The sequence below is a fragment of the Rhinolophus sinicus genome, chromosome 14, assembly GCF_057876585.1.
Source record: "Rhinolophus sinicus isolate RSI-liver-muscle chromosome 14, RSI-T2T, whole genome shotgun sequence".
Taxonomy (NCBI): Eukaryota; Metazoa; Chordata; class Mammalia; order Chiroptera; family Rhinolophidae; genus Rhinolophus; species Rhinolophus sinicus.
Genome location: NC_142514.1, coordinates 183,021,860 through 183,040,741, shown reverse-complemented (window position 1 = coordinate 183,040,741; position 18,882 = coordinate 183,021,860). Strand labels below are relative to the sequence as shown.

General features: G+C 56.6%; 3 protein-coding genes and 1 pseudogene across 14 annotated transcripts; 2 read left to right on the top strand and 2 right to left on the bottom strand.

The window, feature by feature from the left end:
* Positions 1–168: 168 nt before the first annotated feature.
* On the top strand, positions 169–4,234 carry FIBP (FGF1 intracellular binding protein). 2 transcript variants are annotated; one of them, XM_019737922.3, is made up of 10 exons: positions 169–364; positions 561–759; positions 927–1,053; positions 1,896–1,996; positions 2,498–2,652; positions 2,973–3,081; positions 3,159–3,222; positions 3,502–3,588; positions 3,674–3,771; positions 4,115–4,234. In XM_019737922.3, exons 1-10 carry the CDS (start codon positions 280–282, stop codon positions 4,182–4,184), a joined length of 1,095 nt encoding a protein of 364 aa, XP_019593481.1. In that variant the 5' UTR covers positions 169–279; the 3' UTR covers positions 4,185–4,234. The 2 variants fall into 2 exon arrangements, with proteins under 2 accessions (XP_019593481.1, XP_019593482.1); XM_019737923.3 differs by having other exon boundaries at positions 172–364; positions 2,498–2,631.
* A 180-nt stretch (positions 4,235–4,414) lies between these two features.
* CTSW (cathepsin W) lies at positions 4,415–7,776 on the bottom strand. 2 transcript variants are annotated; one of them, XM_019737921.3, is made up of 10 exons: positions 7,622–7,776; positions 7,269–7,353; positions 6,352–6,465; positions 5,835–5,989; positions 5,633–5,729; positions 5,461–5,541; positions 5,254–5,379; positions 5,014–5,078; positions 4,730–4,933; positions 4,415–4,648 (listed from the first exon to the last, which is right to left on the bottom strand). In XM_019737921.3, the coding sequence occupies exons 1-10, from the start codon at positions 7,706–7,708 to the stop codon at positions 4,532–4,534; spliced, it is 1,131 nt and encodes a 376-aa protein (XP_019593480.3). In that variant the 5' UTR covers positions 7,709–7,776; the 3' UTR covers positions 4,415–4,531. The 2 variants fall into 2 exon arrangements, with proteins under 2 accessions (XP_019593480.3, XP_074192802.2); XM_074336701.2 differs by lacking the exon at positions 5,254–5,379.
* A 3,201-nt stretch (positions 7,777–10,977) lies between these two features.
* EFEMP2 (EGF-like fibulin extracellular matrix protein 2) lies at positions 10,978–18,447 on the top strand. Of its 10 annotated transcripts, XM_019737716.3 has the most exons (13): positions 11,093–11,116; positions 11,267–11,429; positions 11,961–12,020; positions 12,328–12,445; positions 12,671–12,719; positions 13,339–13,545; positions 14,150–14,272; positions 14,556–14,672; positions 14,825–14,944; positions 16,548–16,667; positions 16,746–16,872; positions 17,115–17,310; positions 18,148–18,447. In XM_019737716.3, exons 2-13 carry the CDS (start codon positions 11,419–11,421, stop codon positions 18,307–18,309), a joined length of 1,410 nt encoding a protein of 469 aa, XP_019593275.1. In that variant the 5' UTR covers positions 11,093–11,116; positions 11,267–11,418; the 3' UTR covers positions 18,310–18,447. The 10 variants fall into 10 exon arrangements, with proteins under 10 accessions (XP_074192800.1, XP_019593275.1, XP_088645827.1 ...); XM_074336699.2 differs by lacking the exon at positions 12,671–12,719 and having other exon boundaries at positions 10,978–11,116; XM_019737718.3 differs by lacking the exon at positions 11,093–11,116 and having other exon boundaries at positions 11,145–11,560.
* Positions 14,958–16,382, bottom strand: LOC109450429 (large ribosomal subunit protein eL42-like; annotated as a pseudogene).
* Positions 18,448–18,882: the final 435 nt, after the last annotated feature.

Below are 18,882 nucleotides of genomic sequence, written 5' to 3'. Positions count from 1 at the left end.
TCTGGGGCAGGGGAGACTGGTGGGAGGCCTCGACTCTGTCAGGATGTAGGAGACTGGAATTCCCCCTCCCGCCGAGAGGAGGGGCTACTCCACTACCTCCGCCTCTTCCCTCGCTGCTCCCGCCCCACCCGCTCTGTCCCGGAAGTGGTCCTTTCCTGGCTCCGCCGGCGGGAGCTGAAACTCGGCGCTCCCGGAAGTGGCTCGGAGGCGGCGGCGGCGCCCCGGGTCCCGGCAGTGCTCGCTCCAGCTGGAGCGCTGCGCCCCGGTCCGGGGGTCGCTATGACCAGCGAGCTGGATATCTTCGTAGGGAACACGACCCTCATAGACGAGGATGTGTATCGCCTCTGGCTGGATGGTTACTCTGGTTTGTGGGGGGCCGTCGGGGGGTGCCATCAGGGCGAACGGTTGTTTTGGATGGGCGAGGGGGCGGGTCCTGGACTTAGGCTTCTCGTGGAGAAGCGGGCAGAGGGAGTAAGGGACGTATGGAGGTGGCGGCTGGAATCCCTGGAGGGACTCTGAGTTCGGCAGGGCGGGGTCTGATACTAGCGCCCACTCCCCAGTGAACGACGCGGTGGCCCTGAGGGTGCGCTCGGGAATCCTGGAGCAGACGGGCGCCACGGCAGCGGTGCTGCAGAGTGACACCATGGACCACTACCGAACTTTCCACATGCTGGAGCGCCTGCTGCACGCCCCGCCCAAGCTGCTACACCAACTCATCTTCCAGATCCCGCCCTCCCGACAGGCGCTGCTCATCGAGAGGTGCGACACCATATACCCATTGTGTTGGCTGAAGCCGAGACCCAGGGAGCGATGGGACTTACCCAGTCGTGAGAAAGTTGATAGCACAAAGGGCCAATCCCAGGCCCTGCCAGGCCCTCTTTCCTCTCCTTTATGGAAAGTCAATAGTGTCTTCTGCCTCCACGCAGATACTATGCCTTTGACGAGGCCTTTGTGCGGGAGGTCCTGGGCAAGAAGCTGTCCAAGGGCACCAAGAAAGACCTGGACGACATCAGCACCAAAACAGGCATCACCCTTAAGAGCTGCCGAAGACAGGTGGGCACGACAGCCCCATTCCCTCCAATAAACATCCCCTCTATATACTGCCCCTTCACTCCATCCCTTCCACCCCTGCCCCATCTCCAGCAACCTCTCTCGCCTCTAGTTATGGCAGTGGCTTCATACCCCATCTCCTCTCCCCTGTTTTTACCTATTCCAAACCATTTTCTACTCTTTGACCAGAGTGACCTTTCAGAAGCCCAGATCTGACCATAGTTTTCCCCTGCCCATACACTTTCGTTGGCTCCCACTCCCTCCTGGATAGTAGTCACACTCCTTGACCTTGAGCTTCATACAATTATGCTCCTGTGATCTGCTCCTTGCCAGCCTCTCTAGGCTTACTTTCCTCAGCGCCCAGCTTTCTTTTGCTCATGTCTTCTACCCCCGTGAAATCCAAGGCGGGGACAGATGTTGCCTTCTCCACAAGCCTTTCTGGTAGTGCCAGGGAGAAGTAATGTTTCTTTTGGGCCCTTATGGCTTTTGTCTCCTGTGAGCTGCCTGTGTACAGCTCACCATTTGCTCATTTTTTTACTTCCTGGGTTTTAGTCAGTTCCAGCACAAGCTCATGAAGAACTGGAGAGTACGATGCTAAAATAGGGGTGAATTCAGAGGTAGGAGTGAGTAAATGTTTATCTGAGGCAAGATGACAAAAGCTGGCAGACATTTGTTGAATTGGTAACAGGTATTACTAACTAATAGTTTGTTGAAAGAATAATGTGCTATATCAACATCTGTTGACTAAATAGGTGGCTAGGTGAGGGAGGGTGTTCAATAAACAGTTAGCTTATTGGGTGAGCAACCTGTGACCAGTCCACCCTCCTCCACTAATTGCCCTGCAGTTTGACAACTTTAAGCGAGTCTTCAAGGTGGTGGAGGAAATGCGGGGCTCCCTGGTCGATAACATCCAGCAACACTTCCTCCTCTCCGATCGATTGGCCAGGTGAGGGACCAGGCAAGGAGCCATTGTCTTCCCCCCATCCTGCACAGTCTTTCCTGGACCCTGAGGCTGGTCCACTTTCCCACCCCAACCCACTTGACCTTTTGGCTGTGTTTGGGGAATGGTTATCTCACGGTACTTTCTAATGGTCTGTACTTCGGATCAGACTGGCCTGAATTCAGATCCCAGCCTGGCCATTTGTCAGTTGGGCTGTTGTGAGGTGCCACATGTAAAGCGCATAGCACAGCCCCTGGGGCTTAGGAAGTGTTCGGTAAGTGGTGACTGTTACCCTTGCGGTCTCCTGCTGTATCCCTTAGGAGACCTGGGCTGAAACCTCTTTGCACAGACGAGGAGGCCCAGAGAGAGGTGACTTGAAACATGTCACACAGTGAGTTAGGGCAGAGAGAGGCCAGAACTCGGATGCCCAGCCAAAGTTGCAGGGGGGGAGCTGCTTGCTAAGAAGGAATTGCCAGCCCTGACATGTGCACTGTCCCCTCCCTGCAGGGACTATGCAGCCATCGTCTTCTTTGCCAACAACCGCTTTGAGACAGGGAAGAAAAAACTGCAGTATCTGAGCTTTGGCGACTTTGCTTTCTGTGCTGAGCTCATGATCCAGAACTGGACCCTTGGAGCCGTCGGTGAGGCCCCCACTGACCCAGGTGCCCGGATACCTCCCCTCCTCTCGGGGTCTGCTTTCCCACCAGCAGTTTCTCCTGCAGGCCCCCTCCCCAGCATCTTTCCTTCTCCAGAGCCCCTTCCCAGCCACCCCTGTTCGTGGTCCAGTGTCTCCACACACACTGTGTTTGCAGACAAAGCGCCCACTACTTCTCCATGGCCTGGGGCAAGTCACTCCACCTCTCTGACACTCCACTTCCTGTCTGTCTTGTGGGGGTGCAATAAGGTGGTGTGTGAGGATGGCTCAGAATGTCAGGAGAGCATTTTATCCCCCACCCCAACTCTGTTCATGGGCTTCACTCAGACTCCCAGGTGGACGACATGGACGTGGACTTAGACAAGGAGTTTCTTCAGGACTTGAAGGAGCTCAAGGTGCTGGTGGCTGACAAGGACCTTCTGGACCTGCACAAGAGGTTACTGGGGGCAGCCATGGGGTGGGGGCTGAAAAGGGGGCCCAGACAGCTCTAGGCTTGACCCTTTCTGCCTGCAGCCTGGTGTGCACTGCCCTCCGGGGAAAGCTCGGTGTCTTCTCTGAGATGGAAGCCAACTTCAAGGTTTGTGGCCAATTCAGCCTATGTCCCTTGGGCATCTTCAGCCTCCGATGCACTGTCCCACCAGGCAACTCTGCTCAAGCCCTAGATTGGCCGGCAGGTGGCGCTGCTGCTCCCTCTGCCCACCTGTGAGGTGGGGAGCCAGCCACCTCCTAAACATTGGGGAGTTATTTGAGGGAGGTGGATAAATTTAGGGAGGGTCCTGTCCCTTTCCCAGCCTCTGGGCTCAGCCCTCAGCCTTTGGGGCAGAAAGCAGAACTCCTAGGCTCCCTGTCCCCACAGAACCTGTCCCGGGGGCTAGTGAATGTGGCCGCCAAACTGACTCACAATAAGGACGTCAGAGACCTGTTTGTGGACCTCGTGGAGAAGGTGAGCTGCCCCGCCTGCTGTGCGTATCCCCAACCTGGCCTGTATCTGCGCTGTACCAGTACTAGATGTTCCTTTGGGCCCACAGTTCGTGGAGCCCTGCCGCTCCGACCACTGGCCATTGAATGATGTGCGGCTCTTCTTGAATCAGTATTCGGCATCCGTCCACTCCCTGGATGGCTTCCGGTGAGCGACCCCAGGCCTCCTGTCCAGCTTGGCCTCGCCCCAGCCAGCTTCCTGCCAGGGCCAGGCCCTCCTGCAGACTCAGGGTTCCCTGTTCTGCCGCCCTGGGGGTGGAAGTCTCTCTGTGGACCAGGGTCCTGGCTCCATCTCTTAGAAGCTGTGACCTGACCTTGGGCAAGTTCTTTAATCTCTCCTGCCTCAATTTCTGCATATATACAAACGGGATAATGATGATAAGGATCATAAGAATATCGTGAGGATTAAAGAGTGAAGGTATATAGAGCAGTGTCCTGACCTGGCGGGTTGCAGGAAAACTCAGCCGTTACTGTCCCCGTTGTCATTGCAGGCACCAGGCCCTCTGGGACCGCTACATGGGTACCCTGCGTGGCTGCCTCCTGCGCCTCTATCATGACTGAGACCCTCCCACCACCCTGCCCACACTAACAATAAAGTTGCCATGACTCTCGAGGAGGCTGTGCGTGGGTACACACAGGGTCTGTGTGTGGGAGGTGTGCACACGTATGTATCTAAGTGTCGTGTGTATAAGGATCTGTGTGTACGTCAGCCCTGCAGGGGCTAGGATGTGTCAGGGAGTGGTGTCTGTGCTCTCCCTGTCTACTTCCCCACCCAGCTGACTCCACTTAGACGGGGTCTTGTCTTGGTTTATTCAATCCATAGCAAGATGATTGGGAGGACAGGCAAAGGCTTTGGGGTGACGCCAGCAAGGAGGCATCTGGCATAGCGGGAGAGTTGAGGGGTGAGCTCAGCGAGGGCAGGAAACTAGCTGTTGCTGCTTCTTAGCTGGTATGTGTACTCGGGCAGTAATTGGGTACTTGGTGATGCCGCAGGCATTGCTCCCTCGGTGCAGCCGGAAATAGCCCTAGAAAGTTAGGGGATATCAGGGCCAGAAGGTGGGGAGAGACCTGTCCTGCCCTGTGCTCCCCCAGTAGATCGCACTCACCTCCTCACCCCAGTTGGCCCCCCAGGAGTTCTTCAGGATCCAGTATGGGATGGAGTGACGAGGACGAGGACGCGACTGGGATGAAGCCGCCCGCCTGCCCTCCACCGACTTGCACTTAGCAAAACCCACCAGCAGGACAGAATGATCCACACTCTGGGGGTCACAGTTGGTGTGCGTGGCCTTGATCACACCCTTCTGGTAGTGCTGCAGCGGCAGGGGCAGAGGGGCTGAGTCCGGGGCTCCCTCCCCTATATGGCCCTACCCCATTCCTTATCATATCCTACCTGCAATAGCGTCATGTTAATGGTCACGGTGATGGGGCCCTGGGTGGCCAGGTACCGGGCAATTCCTGAGGGTAGAAGGTACCATCAGGCCCGGTCTTCCTTATGCGTCCTGCTCTCAGCTTACGGGCGTCTCTGTGTCTCCCCCCCGCCCCCATCCTTCCATCTCAATCTGTAGTCTGGTCTGTCTGCCTCTGTCATTCCCTGTCTCCCGCCCCAGCCGCGTCTCCCCCGGGTCTCCACCCTGCTCGCAGTCCGGCAGCATGATGAAGTCCTGGATCCAGGCCACGTTTCTGTACTTCTTGGCCTGGCATTTGTGGGTTCTGCTGTTCCCCCGGAATGGGTAGTCCGTTTCGCTGGCCAGGCCGCCTGGAGATACGTAACGCCAGGAGGAGACTCAGCTCCAAAACATCCCTCACCCGCAGCCACCCGGTGAGGCCCAACACTCACTGTTGTTGAGAACAGTTATGAACGCGTCCCAGACGTAGCCTCCCTTGCAGCCGTCCCCACAGCGGTTACAGTCGAGTAGCTCTGGTGCAAGAAGGGGCGATGTGGGTGACCAAGCCCCATGCCCAATCCCCCCACCCCCCACCGTCACACATGCCCCCTCTCCCAGCCATACCCTGCACGGAGACTTCCACAGACTTTCGGAATTTAATGCCCCACAGAGACTCGATGTTGCCCGCGGCTGCTATGGCCCAGCAGCACTTGCAGCTTTCCTAATGGGGAGCAGGGCAGGAGCTAGGTAAGGGGTCCAGGCCTTGCCCCTCCTCTCTCTCTCACCACTGGGGCTGAACTGAGCCAGGTTGGGTGGGGGCAGGTACCTGGTTCTTGACGGGTGAGATGATACCAGCCGCCTTCCGCCAGTCACAGGTGCTGGGCACTGTCTGACCCCACTCATCAGATCCTACCTTCCTGTCCACGTTGAGGGCCCTTCCAGCTACACTCTGATGCCCATAGAGCTGGCCAAACTCCTCCTCTGGGGGACAGATGGGACCATCAAGGTCACACTATTGACCCCTGCTTTCCCATATTCTGCCTCTCCCATGCCAACCATCCATATCCTTGGCCATTTGAGTAGTAGGCTGGTAGATAGAAAGCAAGGGTGCTGAGGCCTAAGAGACCAAGTTCCTGCTGCCTTGGCCCTGAGCTGGGCTGGCATACAGGCCTGCAGAGTGCCTGTCCCTGCTCCCTGTAATTTGGGACAAGCACTCAGGCCTCTGGTCCTCAGGATCCCTCTCTGGAAAACAAAAGCCAAAGGTCTGCCCTGTTCATCTGCCAGAATCCCTGGACAAGGCTCTGCTCCACCCACCACTGAGGGGCCAGGAGGTGTCCCAGTACCTGTCAGGTCACTGAATGGAGTCACCCCAAACTCGGCTGTGCCCAAGTCCTCCTCCTGCAGCCGCTGAGCCTGGGCCAGGTTGCGGGCAAAGATGTCCAGGCGGCGAGCATATTCTAGACCAAAAGGGGGTCATCCTAGACTGGCTCCCCAGCCCCAGGGGGTAGGAAGTGGCCACCGGCTGGGCTTCCTCCCATGCTTGCTCAGATGAGCACTGGCTCCCTTTCTGTGGCCCCTGTAGGCCCCACTGAAGATACGTGGGCCAAGGAAGCAGCTCTCCAGCCCACCTGGGGTTGGGTTTTCCCAGGAAGTGGGAAGGGGGCAACTGCCCACCTGGGAGGAAGGCAAGTAAAGGGTCTGAAGGCAGTGACTCAGAAGGAAAGGTTTGTGGTCAGAGACTGGCTTCCTGCCCAGTCACCTCCACCTCCACTTGACACCTCTGATCGCAGGTCTGGAGATGGAACATGGTGGGGGTTGGGGGGACAGGATGGGGTACAGGTCCATGACATGGGCAACGTGGGCTGAAAGATGCCCATAGATGATCTCCCTAAGGGAGATGAGACCCAGAGAGGGCAGGGTAACTCATGGGGGTGAAGAAAGAACCCCCAGCTTGGGGACAAGATGGGTATCCTTGGGCTCCTGCTGAATGAACTCAGGACTAGATGGTGATCTGCCCGCTGCCTGGAGTCACAGGAAAGTGGCTATGGATGCAAAGGATTCTCTGGGACTGGGCAGACCCCCCACAGCTGCCACCTCCCTCCAGGTTCACAGTAAAGAATGGCCTTGTCCCACCTGTGCATTCCGGGAAGCCCTGCTGAGTGGCCTTAGCCAAGCCCATTCCCCACCTTGAGCCTTGATGTCCTCATCTACTAAATGGGAGGAGGGGGTTTGGACCAGAGATATAAGGATTCCGTAATACCTGCTGGGTTCGAGTAACTTCGGTTGTACTGGATCTGGAACAAAGTGAAGACCTCTTTCAGCTTCAGTGGCTGGGGACTGGGGTCCTGGAAGAAACCAAGGTTGGTGAGGGAGGGGGTTGGGTGGGGAGTCATTGCTGGGACTGCACTTGGGCTTTCCGCCAGGCAAGGACTGGACTAGGGGGTCAGCTGATAAGCCTGCGCTGTCTCCCTGTGTGAGCTTGGGTACATCAATCACCTCTCCTGCCTCAGTTTCTCCCTCTGAGAAATGAGAACAAGGCGTTTCCGAAGGGGTGAGCCCCAGGCATGGGGATTGCAACAGGAAGGGTATGGGGAACAGGTTGTGGGCACTTACCTGGCCCCTGCGGGAGTCCATGATGTCTTGAGCCAGGCCTGCCACCAACAGTGCAAGGAAGCAGGAGAGATGGACAGTTAGTGCCATGGTGCTGACAACCAGAGTGCTGGGGGGCAGGAAGCTATGCAGACCAAGCTGGAGGGGCTGAGGGTGGAGCTGAAGAGACCACAAGGGAAACCATGCTGGGCGGGGGAGGCCGACCCCTCAAGCAAGAGGCATTCAGGCTCTAGTCCCTACAGGGCCCTCTGCCCGCCTATTCCCCATCCAACCCTTGTTCTGTATTCAACAGAGGCTCTCTGCCCACCCTGTTCTGGCCAATTCTTGGGATACAGAAACGGGTCTGTCCTTAAGGTGACAGGAGGAGGCAGGTCCTAAGAGGGCAGTGACGGCCATCAGTGCTGTAACGGAAGTCCAGGGGGTGAAGGGGGCCTCAGGCCCCTGACAACGGTGCGGATAGAGGGTGGTCAGTGCCCCGTGGGAAGTACTCTAGCTCATCCTTTGAAGCTCAGTCAGCGCAAGGGTCACCCCTTCCAGAAAACTTTCCTGCTGTTCCATCCTTTGGTGTAACCTGCAGCCCCCTGAGCCCCTGCTGTACCTGTGCCTGCGGTCTTCATCTCCCAACCACACCAGAGGTGTCTGATGTGCCTGTGTTCACAGCTCCCAGGATGTGGCCAGGCACGGGGCAAGCTCGATGGGTGTTGACTGAATAATTGGTTGTCATGGGTTTTAAACAGGAAAGTACAAGGTCCAGGGGACAGCAACTAGCAGCTACTGCCTCCTCCTTTTCCTCATTGCTTTAACTATCTGGGGATGGTGATGAGGGGTCTGCGTGGGCCTCAGGGCAGAAAGATAGCAGGGTAGGCATCTCAGATCAAGGCCAAAGCCTGTGAGACCAAGAGCTGGGCAGGGGTGTTAACCCCCGTTGCTGCTGCCTCTGTTCTAGGGCTCTTGGGTGGGGAGCTCCATTATGAGCCCCCAGGTTGGAACCAGTGTCCAAGCAAGAGATGGCTGAGAAAAAAGCTGGCTTTCTCGGGGACCCATGGGGATGGGAGAGAAGGGAAGGGAAGAGGGCTCTGATCCTGGCATTCATTTATTCATGCACTCCCTACCTCATTTTTTCTTTCATTGGGAAACTCCCCAAAGCTGTGAGGGTCCATTTTGCTGCACACCCTCACTCCCACCCCAGCGCGTAAGCCAACGGACTCCTCTATTTGGAAATGAGGGCCATGCTGCCTTTACTAAAATGCGGTAGGCAGACCACGCACAGAGGGGTACCTGGCTCTGTGGTTCTAGACCCGTCATGTGCCCCAAGCTGGCCTTGGGTTGTGTGGGACTATGACTAATCCCGTGTAAGCTGGAGGTTCCAGTGTGGGCACCAAAGAGGGTGTCATAAAATCTCAGGCAGTTAGGGTTGTGGAAATTTGGGGGAGGAGGTGTGGGTCTGGGTGGCCTTCCTCTTTGATTCACTCCTTCCCTCCCTTGTATGTGAGCCCCAGAAGACAAGGAGATTTGGGTCTTTTTTGATCAGTGCTGTGTCCCTGGTGCCTGGTCAATGGTGACCACTCAGTAAATAATTGTTAAATGAATGGACTTCCCCACTCCATCATTTATTTGTTCTTTCCCTTGCTCATCCTGCAGCTCCTGCCTGGCATCCCACGAGAGCTGGGCCATGGGCCCTGGGGCCTCAGGGGCTCATGCCTGGGCAGAGCTCACGACGTGGTGGGAGAGAGACCACCAAGATAGGCCTTGTGACCCAGTGCAGAAGGGAAGAAGACAGGGAAAGTCGTTAGGGTCACAGAGGTCAGGAGAGGTATGCTGAGGAGGCCATTCAGAGGGGCAGGCACACCCAGGCCGAATAGTTCAAAGATGGATGTTCAGGTCCAAGGTGGAGACACCAGCTTGTGCTCCCAGCCTTTCCCCTGGGGGCCTCGGATCCTCATCTCTCAGGGGCAGTGACAATGCCTTTGATTGGACCAACACTCTGGAGCACCTTTAACCTTGGCTGGCACAGAGTAGGGCCTCAAATGGTGGGTCCTTAATGCTCTACTGTGGGGCAAAGAGCCCGGAAAGTCTTGGAGTCAGAGGAACTTGAGTTCAAATCCTGTCCTTACCATTCTGGCTGCGCCTACACAAATCTCAGCCTCTGTCATCTGTGAAATGGAGTGATAATGGCACCCCTGCCCTGGCTGGGCAAGAGGATTGGGGAGGTGGGAGGTGCAGGCTGATGTCTGGAATGGTTCGATCTTGATAATTAAGTGCTAATATTTTATTATTTTTTTAAAGATTTTATTGGGGAAGGGGAACAGGACTTGATTGGGGAACAGTGTGTACTTCCAGGATTTTTTACAAGTCAAGTTGTCCTTTCAATTGTAGTCGTGGAGGACGCAGTTCAGCTCCAGGTCCAGTTGCCGTTGTTAGTTGCAGGGGGTGCAGCCCACCATCCACAGCTTTATTGAGATATGTAATTTACATACCATAAAATTCACCCTTTTAACGTGTATTTCCGTGCTTTTTAGTGTATTTGCATAATTGCGCAACGATTACCACTATCTAATTTCAGAGAATTTTCATCATCCCCAAAGAAACCCCACACCCATTAGCAGTCAGTCCTTGTGCCCTTTTCCTTTGGCAAACACTAATTTAGTTTCTCTCTCAGATTTGCGTATTCTGGCTGGATGTGTCACATAAATGGGACATGTGACCTTTTGCATGTGGCTTTCACCTACTGTAATAGTTTCAAGATTCATCCATATTGTAGCACATATCAGTTATTCATTCTTTTTTAAGCCTGAGTAATATTCCGTCATATTTTTATTCATTCATAAACATTTTGTTGATCCATTCATCAATTGATGGACACTAGGTTGTTTGTATAGTTTGGTTCTTATAGTGTGGCTATGAACAGTGTGGGCAGATTTTTTTGTGTGAACATGTTTTCAGCCCCCCGTGGGTATATACCTAGGAGTGAAATACCTGGGTCATGCAACATTTTGAGGACCTGCCAAACTGTTTTCCAAAGCGGGTTCACCATCTTACATTCCCACCCACAGTGTATGAGGGTTCTGATTTCTCCATATGCTTGCCAGCACTTGGTATTGACTGTCTTTTCGGTTGTATTATTTTTAGCCTCCTCACCGAAGCAGCTGGGAAGGATTTGGGGGTGGGGGAGACATTCTCCAGGTCACCGTGAATCCCAAGGGCTCACCCTGGGACCCACTGGCTTGTCCCTCCCCGGCACAACCTCCCTCCCGGGGCGGGGCTATGTTCTGGGCGATCGTCAGGGTAAACAGGGGTGAGAAAAGGGAGGGCTCGCCAGTTCCCGCACGCCGTCTGCCCCCAAGCTGGGGATCCCTGGACACACAGCCCTTTCCCGTCTGGCCCCGCCCTGAGACGTGGGCAGGGTGAGGCCCCGCCCCTTCCTGGGAGCCAGCTCCGCCCAAACTCCTCCCCCACAGGCTCTTGCTCCACTCGCACAAGGAGGCGGAAACCCGGAAGGTGGGGGACACGGATGGGTGAGGGCGGGGATGGGGCTGGCGTGAGACCCTAGCGTCCTGCGCGCCTGAGTTTAGCCCTGCCCGCCTTTACAGGGGCTTCCATTCATTCTGGGCCAAAAAGGAACTGCTGCCCCTGCCCTCAAACTTGTAGGTTCGAGGACCGAGGGCTCGAGGGACGCCGTCCTGGAGTGAAGGGACCACCTGGCTGAAAACTGCCCTGAGGATGGAGGGAAGAGGGGACAGAGATGAAGCACTCTGGGCCTGGGAGCGTCTTGTCTTCGGGCGAGGGTCTGGGGACCCTCGATGAAGTTTTGGTATTTCCAGAGTGACTGTCCGGGTGCACAGAATAAAATTCTGGAGGATCTAGATTGAGGACTTGGAAGCCCCAGTATTAGGTTGACATTCTTGGAAGCGCAGAAAAGTCTGGGGTCCCCTGCATTAAGATGTGGGTGCACAGGATGGAATTCTGGGGGTGCAAGTTACGTAGGGTCTGGGTGCGCAGAATGATAATTTGGAGTGCACAAAGTGAGGGCCTGGGGACTCCCGGATGTGTCTGGGGGGACGGCATCAGGGCCAATGCCCCCAGGATGGAGCACTAAGGGACCCTGGCCCAGAGCCGGTAGGCGGCTCCGGGCGGCGCCGCGGGGGACCGGGTGGGGGCCTGCGGCCGGCCAGGGGCGGAGAAGCGGGGGGTCGGGGTCCCTCCCCCTGGCGCGGGCTCAGGAATCCGCCGAGGGGCGGGCGGAGGCGCCGGGGTGGGCCGCGCCGCGGCGGGCGGGCGGGGGGCGCTTCCTGGGGCCGCGCATCCAGGGAGCTGCGCCGTCCGTCCGTCCGTCTGCCCGCAGGCACTGTCGCAGCCAGTCGAGCCGCCGGAGCCGTGGGCCGCGGGGGCGTCGCGGGCCCAAGTGAGTGGCTGTCCGTGGGGGGAGGGCACGAAACGGAGTCTCCGCCGTGTCGGCGTCAGCAAGGAGCCAAGAGGCCTGCGCTCCTCTGCCTGCGCCACTGGAGGACCGGGCGGGGGCGGGGCGGCCCCGGGCGGGTGGGCCCCGAACCCTGGCCTGCGTGAGGAGTCGGCCCACGGCCCTGGGAGGCTCCCGGGCCCCAAGTACGGTCCCGAGCGGGAGGAGGCTGGGGCCAGGGCTCTTGAGTCCTGGTACAGGGAATGGGGGTGCCGTGGCAGAGGCGCCCTGACCCCCGCCCACCACCTCCCAGCCCCAGGATGCTCCCCTTCGCCTCCTGCCTCCCCGGGTCTCTACTGCTCTGGGCGCTGCTGCTGTTGCTCTTGGGGGCAGCGTCTCCCCAGGATTCGGAGGAGCCCGACAGCTACACGGTGGGGACCGTGGGGCCATTGGCCTGGGATGGGCTGGGCAGGGACACAGACCAGGATCCTGGGGTGGCTGCTGCTGGGGAAGATTCTCCCCTTCTCTGGTTGGTGGAGCAGCTGGGGCCATTGTTTGGAGCAGTCCCGGGAGGGTGGCCAGGCTCAGGGCCCTGGTCTTGGCCTGAGTTGGAGGGGACAGGGGGTGAACACTGGCCACCACTGGTCCCCTTGTAGGAATGCACAGATGGCTATGAGTGGGACCCCGACAGCCAGCACTGCCGGGGTGAGTGTGCCTGGGGGACTGACCCACCCCCAGGAACTGGGAAGGGGATTGCAACCCGAGCTCCAAGAGCTGTAGCGGGAGCCCAATGGTCTGTTCTCTACCCAGTTCTGCTTTGTGGAGGCCAGCTCTGGTTCTCTGGGGGCCAGCTTAGCTAGGGGTGGAGAAGCCATCCAGCCCCTCCCTCTCAGAGAAACCCAAGAACCCTGCCCCCACCTCTCAGTAGGCAGGAAAGCAACAGGGCACTGCCCTGAGGAGCACCTTCTCGAATCACTCTCCTACCCAGCTGTCCCATCACATCCTAGGAGGGCAGTGTCTTCGGTGGTGGGTAAGGAGGCCTGCACATCACTCTTGGTCTGAGTCAGGGCCAGAGCTTTGGGGAAGGATAGAGACTTTCCTAAGGGCAAGAGAATGGGGGTGACTGTGGGAACAGCCACCCCACCGTCAGCTCTGGCAGGCCTTGGGGAGGTGTCCTGGGCAGGCAGCCTTAGCTTGTTGAGTACAGAGGGAAGGCCCTGCCTGGGTCACACAGCATAGACAAAGCCGAGCTGGGGTCCTGCCTCCCACCCCCTCCATGGCCAGCCCAGGAGACTGGCTGTGCCCAGCAGGCCCCTCTCTGCAGATGTCAACGAGTGCCTGACCATCCCCGAGGCCTGCAAGGGGGAAATGAAATGCATCAACCACTATGGGGGCTACTTGTGCCTGCCTCGCTCGGCTGCCGTCATCAACGACCTGCATGGCGAGGGCCCACCACCACCAGTGCCACCTGTTCAACACCCGAACCCCTGCCCACCAGGCTATGAGCCTGATGAGCAAGAGAGCTGTGTGGGTGAGTGAAGGCTGCCCTGGCGCCGAGGCTTCTAGTCCTCCTACCAAGTGTCTCTCACTGCATCTTAAAAACTCACATCTCACGTTTCTCCCTTGCTCAAAAGCCTCCTTAGTACCATTGGGATAACATCCAGACCTTCCCCCAGACTGTCACTTTGTGTGGGACCTGCCACAGGTGGCCCCAGCTCCCGTCCCACTGCCCCAGCCAGCCTCTGGCACCCTCCCCTCGATTGTTGCAGACACACTGCTAGAGCTCTACCTCTCAGCCTCTGCCCCCTTTCTGATCTGGCCCCACTCTTTGGCACCATGGGCCTTGGAGGAAGGCCCTGGAATCAGTGCTCCTAGGAGTATGGGTAGGACCTTGTTTCCTGTGCTACTCTGGCATGGGGTCTCATAGGTTAGGGGTGCCTTTGCCAATGGCTCCCAGGCTGGTGGACTGTTATTGGTGCTGTTGGGAGGGTCGAATCCATGTGTTCCTGTTTTGGGGGTATATCCCCACACACCTATGGGAGTGGTTCCTGACCTGTGTCCTCCAACATTGAGGTGTCTGTCATGTGGGGTGGTACATGGGTTTGCAGGCGGGGGCTGAGCGGTGTCTCCTGCAGACGTGGACGAGTGTGCTCAGGCCCTGCACGACTGCCGCCCCAGCCAGCAGTGCCACAACCTGCCTGGTTCTTACCAGTGCACCTGCCCTGATGGTTACCGCAAGATTGGGCCTGAATGTGTGGGTGAGTCCAGGATGGGCTCTCTAGTCTCTGCTTTGTGCCCCTGGCCTGGCTCTCACCCTAGCACCTGGCCCCCATTCCCACCGACCCCCAGGGTTCATCCGAATCCCCTGCCACCTCTGTCACCAGACACAGCACTATATGGGTGTATGTGTGAGTCCTGCCTGACCTAACCCAGCCCAGCGCCCAGACACAGACAAGAATATGGGTGGTGAAGTCTTCAGTCCCAGCCAGCTGGGGCCCCACCTGACTTCTGCCTTCTGCCCTCCTCCTGCCTCCATCCCAGATATAGACGAGTGCCGCTACCGCTACTGCCAGCATCGCTGTGTGAACCTGCCCGGCTCCTTTCGCTGCCAGTGCGAACCAGGCTTCCAGCTGGGGCCCAACAACCGCTCCTGTGTGGGTGAGGCTGGGCTAGGCCAGGCTCCTGGGTCTTGGGCAGAGTGTTATGGGGTGGGGAACTCCCTTCCTGACCAGCCCAGGTGAGCAGGTGAAATGGGGGCTCTGGGCGGCTCCTCAGTTTCACTCCTCTCCTGTTTTTCCTGGCACCCCCAGATGTGAACGAATGTGACATGGGGGCTCCATGCGAGCAGCGCTGCTTCAACTCCTATGGGACCTTCCTGTGTCGCTGCCATCAGGGCTACGAACTGCACCGGGATGGCTTCTCCTGCAGTGGTGAGAGCTCCACCCCGCCAAGTGTTCCTCCATTGGTCCCCTAGGCCCTGTGTCATGCTGCGCCTCCTGCCACCCAGTCCTCCATTTGATGCCTCCATGCCCCGTCCATTCTGCAGCCATGTACCTCCTATGTCCTCCACCCCCAGCTGGTTGCAGAACTCCCAGCCTGGTGGGAAGGCACCGAAGGGAGCAGTTAGGTTCCCACTGAAGCTCAGTGGGGAGACTGAACAGGGATGTGGGTGCTCCCCTCCCCGGGAGTCAGACTGACCTGCGTTCAAATCCTGGATTAAGGGAGATGTCTCTTCTCTCCAAACCCATTTATTCATGTGTAAAAGGGGTGGTCTTGAGGATTAAGTGGGAAAATGACAAGAGACAGGCTTCAAGTCCCAAGCAGCACCACTTTAAAGGGAACGCCATTTATTGAGACACTGTCCTGTGCAGGACACTTCCTTACATGCTTGGCCTCATTTAATCCTGCCAACAATCCTGTGAGGTATGATATTTTTTTCCTTTCTCTGCAAAATGAGGACAGTAATATCTCCTTCAAGATTTATTGAGAGGATTGTAAGAAAATAATAAGCATGAAGTCCTTCAATGAAGAGAGGTTAAGTGACTTGCCCAAGGTCACACAGCTAGGGTGAAATGAGGCCACAGCTCCATCCCGACCTCATTCCATGTCATCTGGCCACGTACCCTGTTTATATGATGCTTTGCTGCCAAGTAAGGCCCCATTGGTACCTGGCTCAGTTAGGCCACCAGAGTAGGAAACCTGGCTCCTGCCTGCGCAGCTCCTGCCTTGCAGGAGGCGACTGTGTGCCAGGGCTGATTGTAGGTTGCAGGAATTGGGCAAGTTATTGAAAACCAGAGCAGATTGGACACTCAAGGCTCAGCTAGCCTGACCCATTTTTTTTTTTTTTTATCCTCAAGATTTTATTGTCCTCGTGACAAAATATGAAGCTTAGAACTGGCCCTTTGTCTTATCTCCTCCCAGTTCAAAATGCTTGCATCTTTTAATAGCCAGCGTTCTCTTAGATCTGCAGGTGGGCTCAACAGCTCAACACATTCAAGCCTCAGGACAATCTTCTTTGCAGAGAATCAGCTTAGTCTACCCACCATAAGCACTCTGCTTCCTGTCATAACGCCTCTTTCCCTGCACATACAGAGAATCTTTGCCCTTGTACTGTGTCACTTTGTGGGGTTGGTGCTTGCCACACTTCTTACGGTCTGGCAGGTTTTAGGAACATTCACCATATTTGTGAGAGTGCTACTGGCACGGAAAGTAACCTCCTCATTTTATTGACAGGGAAATTGAGGTTTCCAAAACTCAGTCAATAGGATTTAAAGCCAAGCCCCTGGATTCCTAGCGCTTTCATTTATTTTTGTCTTCCAGTCCTGGGACAAAGAGGTCTGTGAGCTGGGCAGTCTGAGCAGACCTTTCTTTGAATCCCCTGTCCCCCTACTGTGCTTTACCCGTCTTGTCTCATCCTCCGCTGTCTTCTCCCATTGAGCCTAGCATGGGGCTAAGCTCTTTCTGTAAATGTTTATGGGACTGAATTGAGAGGATTTCCCTTGACCCAGAGTCTTCATCCCCACTCTCCCTCAGATATTGATGAGTGCAGCTACTCCAGTTACCTCTGCCAGTACCGCTGTGTTAACGAGCCAGGTCGCTTCTCTTGCCACTGCCCACAGGGCTACCAGCTGCTGGCCACACGCCTCTGCCAAGGTACAGGTTGCCCAGGGCAGGGTGGTGTCACGGGCTGGTTGGCCTGACGTCCAGGTTCCAGCCCCTCTCCCCTGACAGACATTGATGAGTGCGAGTCCGGCGCACACCAGTGCTCTGAAGCACAAACCTGTGTCAATTTCTATGGGGGCTACCGCTGTGTGGACACCAACCGTTGCGTGGAGCCTTATGTCCAGGTGTCTGACAAGTGAGTCAACTTGACGCCAGGCCCCCCACCTAAACTACAAATCCCAGAGGGCTCTGGGGCTGGCTGGCATCTATTAGGACTGACAAGTGTCCTGAGGGCTGATGGGAATCATAGTCCGTCATGACTAAACCATGCACGCTGTTGTAAGTGGGAGGATCCTTTCGGGATCCCTAATTGTGGGGGTGGGCCAAATTTGAGGAATGGGCTAGGACCTCATTTGTGTCTCCATCTCGGGTTCCTAGTCGCTGCCTCTGTCCGGCCTCCAACCCCCTGTGCCGGGAGCAGCCCTCGTCCATAGTGCACCGTTACATGACCATCACCTCGGAGCGAAGTGTACCTGCTGATGTCTTCCAGATCCAAGCCACCTCTGTCTATCCCGGCGCTTACAATGCCTTTCAGATCCGTGCTGGAAACTCCCAGGGGGACTTCTATATTAGGGTAAGCTTTCCCCTAACCCCACCCCTCAAATGACACGCATAATCCAAAACTAAATTCCATGAAACCTTAAGTGGGAGATTCGGTTATGCCACCATGCCCCGCCTCTTCTCAAAGCCCCGCCCCGAGGAGGCAGAATTTCCATAGAAAAGTAGGGGTGTTCTAAATTCCCTTGGTACAAACTACAGATTGTTAAATGCAATTCACACCAGGCACTCAGACACTGGGCTTTGAGTCCCCCCACTGGTTTACATATCTGCCCTCAATTTCCTAAGCCTTAGAACAGGGACTGAAACGAGAGGCCCTCTAAGGGGAAGCAAGTGGAACTGGGCTTTGGAGAGAGGGGCCGCAGGGGTTGGTGCAGGGGCAGGGGTCTAGAGTCAGAGAATCAGCTCTGCTGGTGGAGCTATTAGGAGGGAGGGGTCCAGGTGTGCAAGGGCTCGTGTGGTATCAGTGCTGGTTTTCTCTTCCTGAAATGGAATGCTTTGAAGGGGTGTCTGCCTGCTCCAAGTCACTGAAGGCACTGCCATTCCGCAAAGTCTCATACCTGGCCCTGAATCATCAGTTGACCTTGATTAGACAAAAGAACTAGCTGGAAAGGGTGGGAAGAGCACCAGTGGGAGATTCCTGAAGGCGGGAGCCTGGGTGCAGGAGGAATGCTAAGGGTGTCATGGAGCTGGATGAGAGCCTGGGGTCATGACCTGGCCAGGGCTCTCTCTCTACTTCACAGCCAACTGGTTGTGGGTACAAAAGCATGGGGCAGGGAGGCAATGCTGGGGGAGGGTCCTGGCACAAAGGTTGATGCAATCTACATGTCCCCCCACCCATTGTGCCCTGCAGCAAATCAACAATGTCAGCGCCATGCTGGTGCTCGCCCGGCCTGTGACGGGCCCCCGGGAGTACGTGCTGGACCTCGAGATGGTAACCATGAACTCACTCATGAGCTACCGGGCCAGCTCAGTACTGAGACTCACCGTCTTCGTCGGGGCCTACACCTTCTGAGGAGAGGGGGGAGCCCTCAGGGAGGGGGCGGCCCCTGTAGTCAAGGAGCCTGGAGCTCAGGAATGACTGTTCTGCTAAAAGGGAAGATGCTATTGTGAAGGGTAGGGAGAGAAAGGCAATAAAGGGAGAAAGAAGGAGTCCTGATGGCTGAGGTAGGTGGGTAACACTCTAGTGAACCCCAGACGGGGGAAAGGGCCAGGCTTGTGGGAGGTGGGCCAAGTCTACCTAAAGGGGGGAGTCAGCTCAGGCTGAGGGGGACCCATTGACAAGAGTTGGGAGCTGTGTCCCCAAGGCTGGGATTGGTCTACGGTCCAGGGGCGTCAGAATCATCCTGAGAAGGGAGGAGGTAATGAGGCTGCAGACTAGATCCCAGCAGAAATATGGACTTGGCTGGTTTGCTGGGAGCCTGAGGAAGCTCGCTCCAGACAGTGCCAGGAAGGCCCTGAGGGGTTTCAATCCCAGCTTGGCCTCAAACTATCAATTTGGACAAACCCTGGTAGCTCCCTGGGCCTCAGTTTTCCAATCCATAAAATGAGGCAATTGGGCTGTTAGAGCTTGTCAAACTTTCCCCCC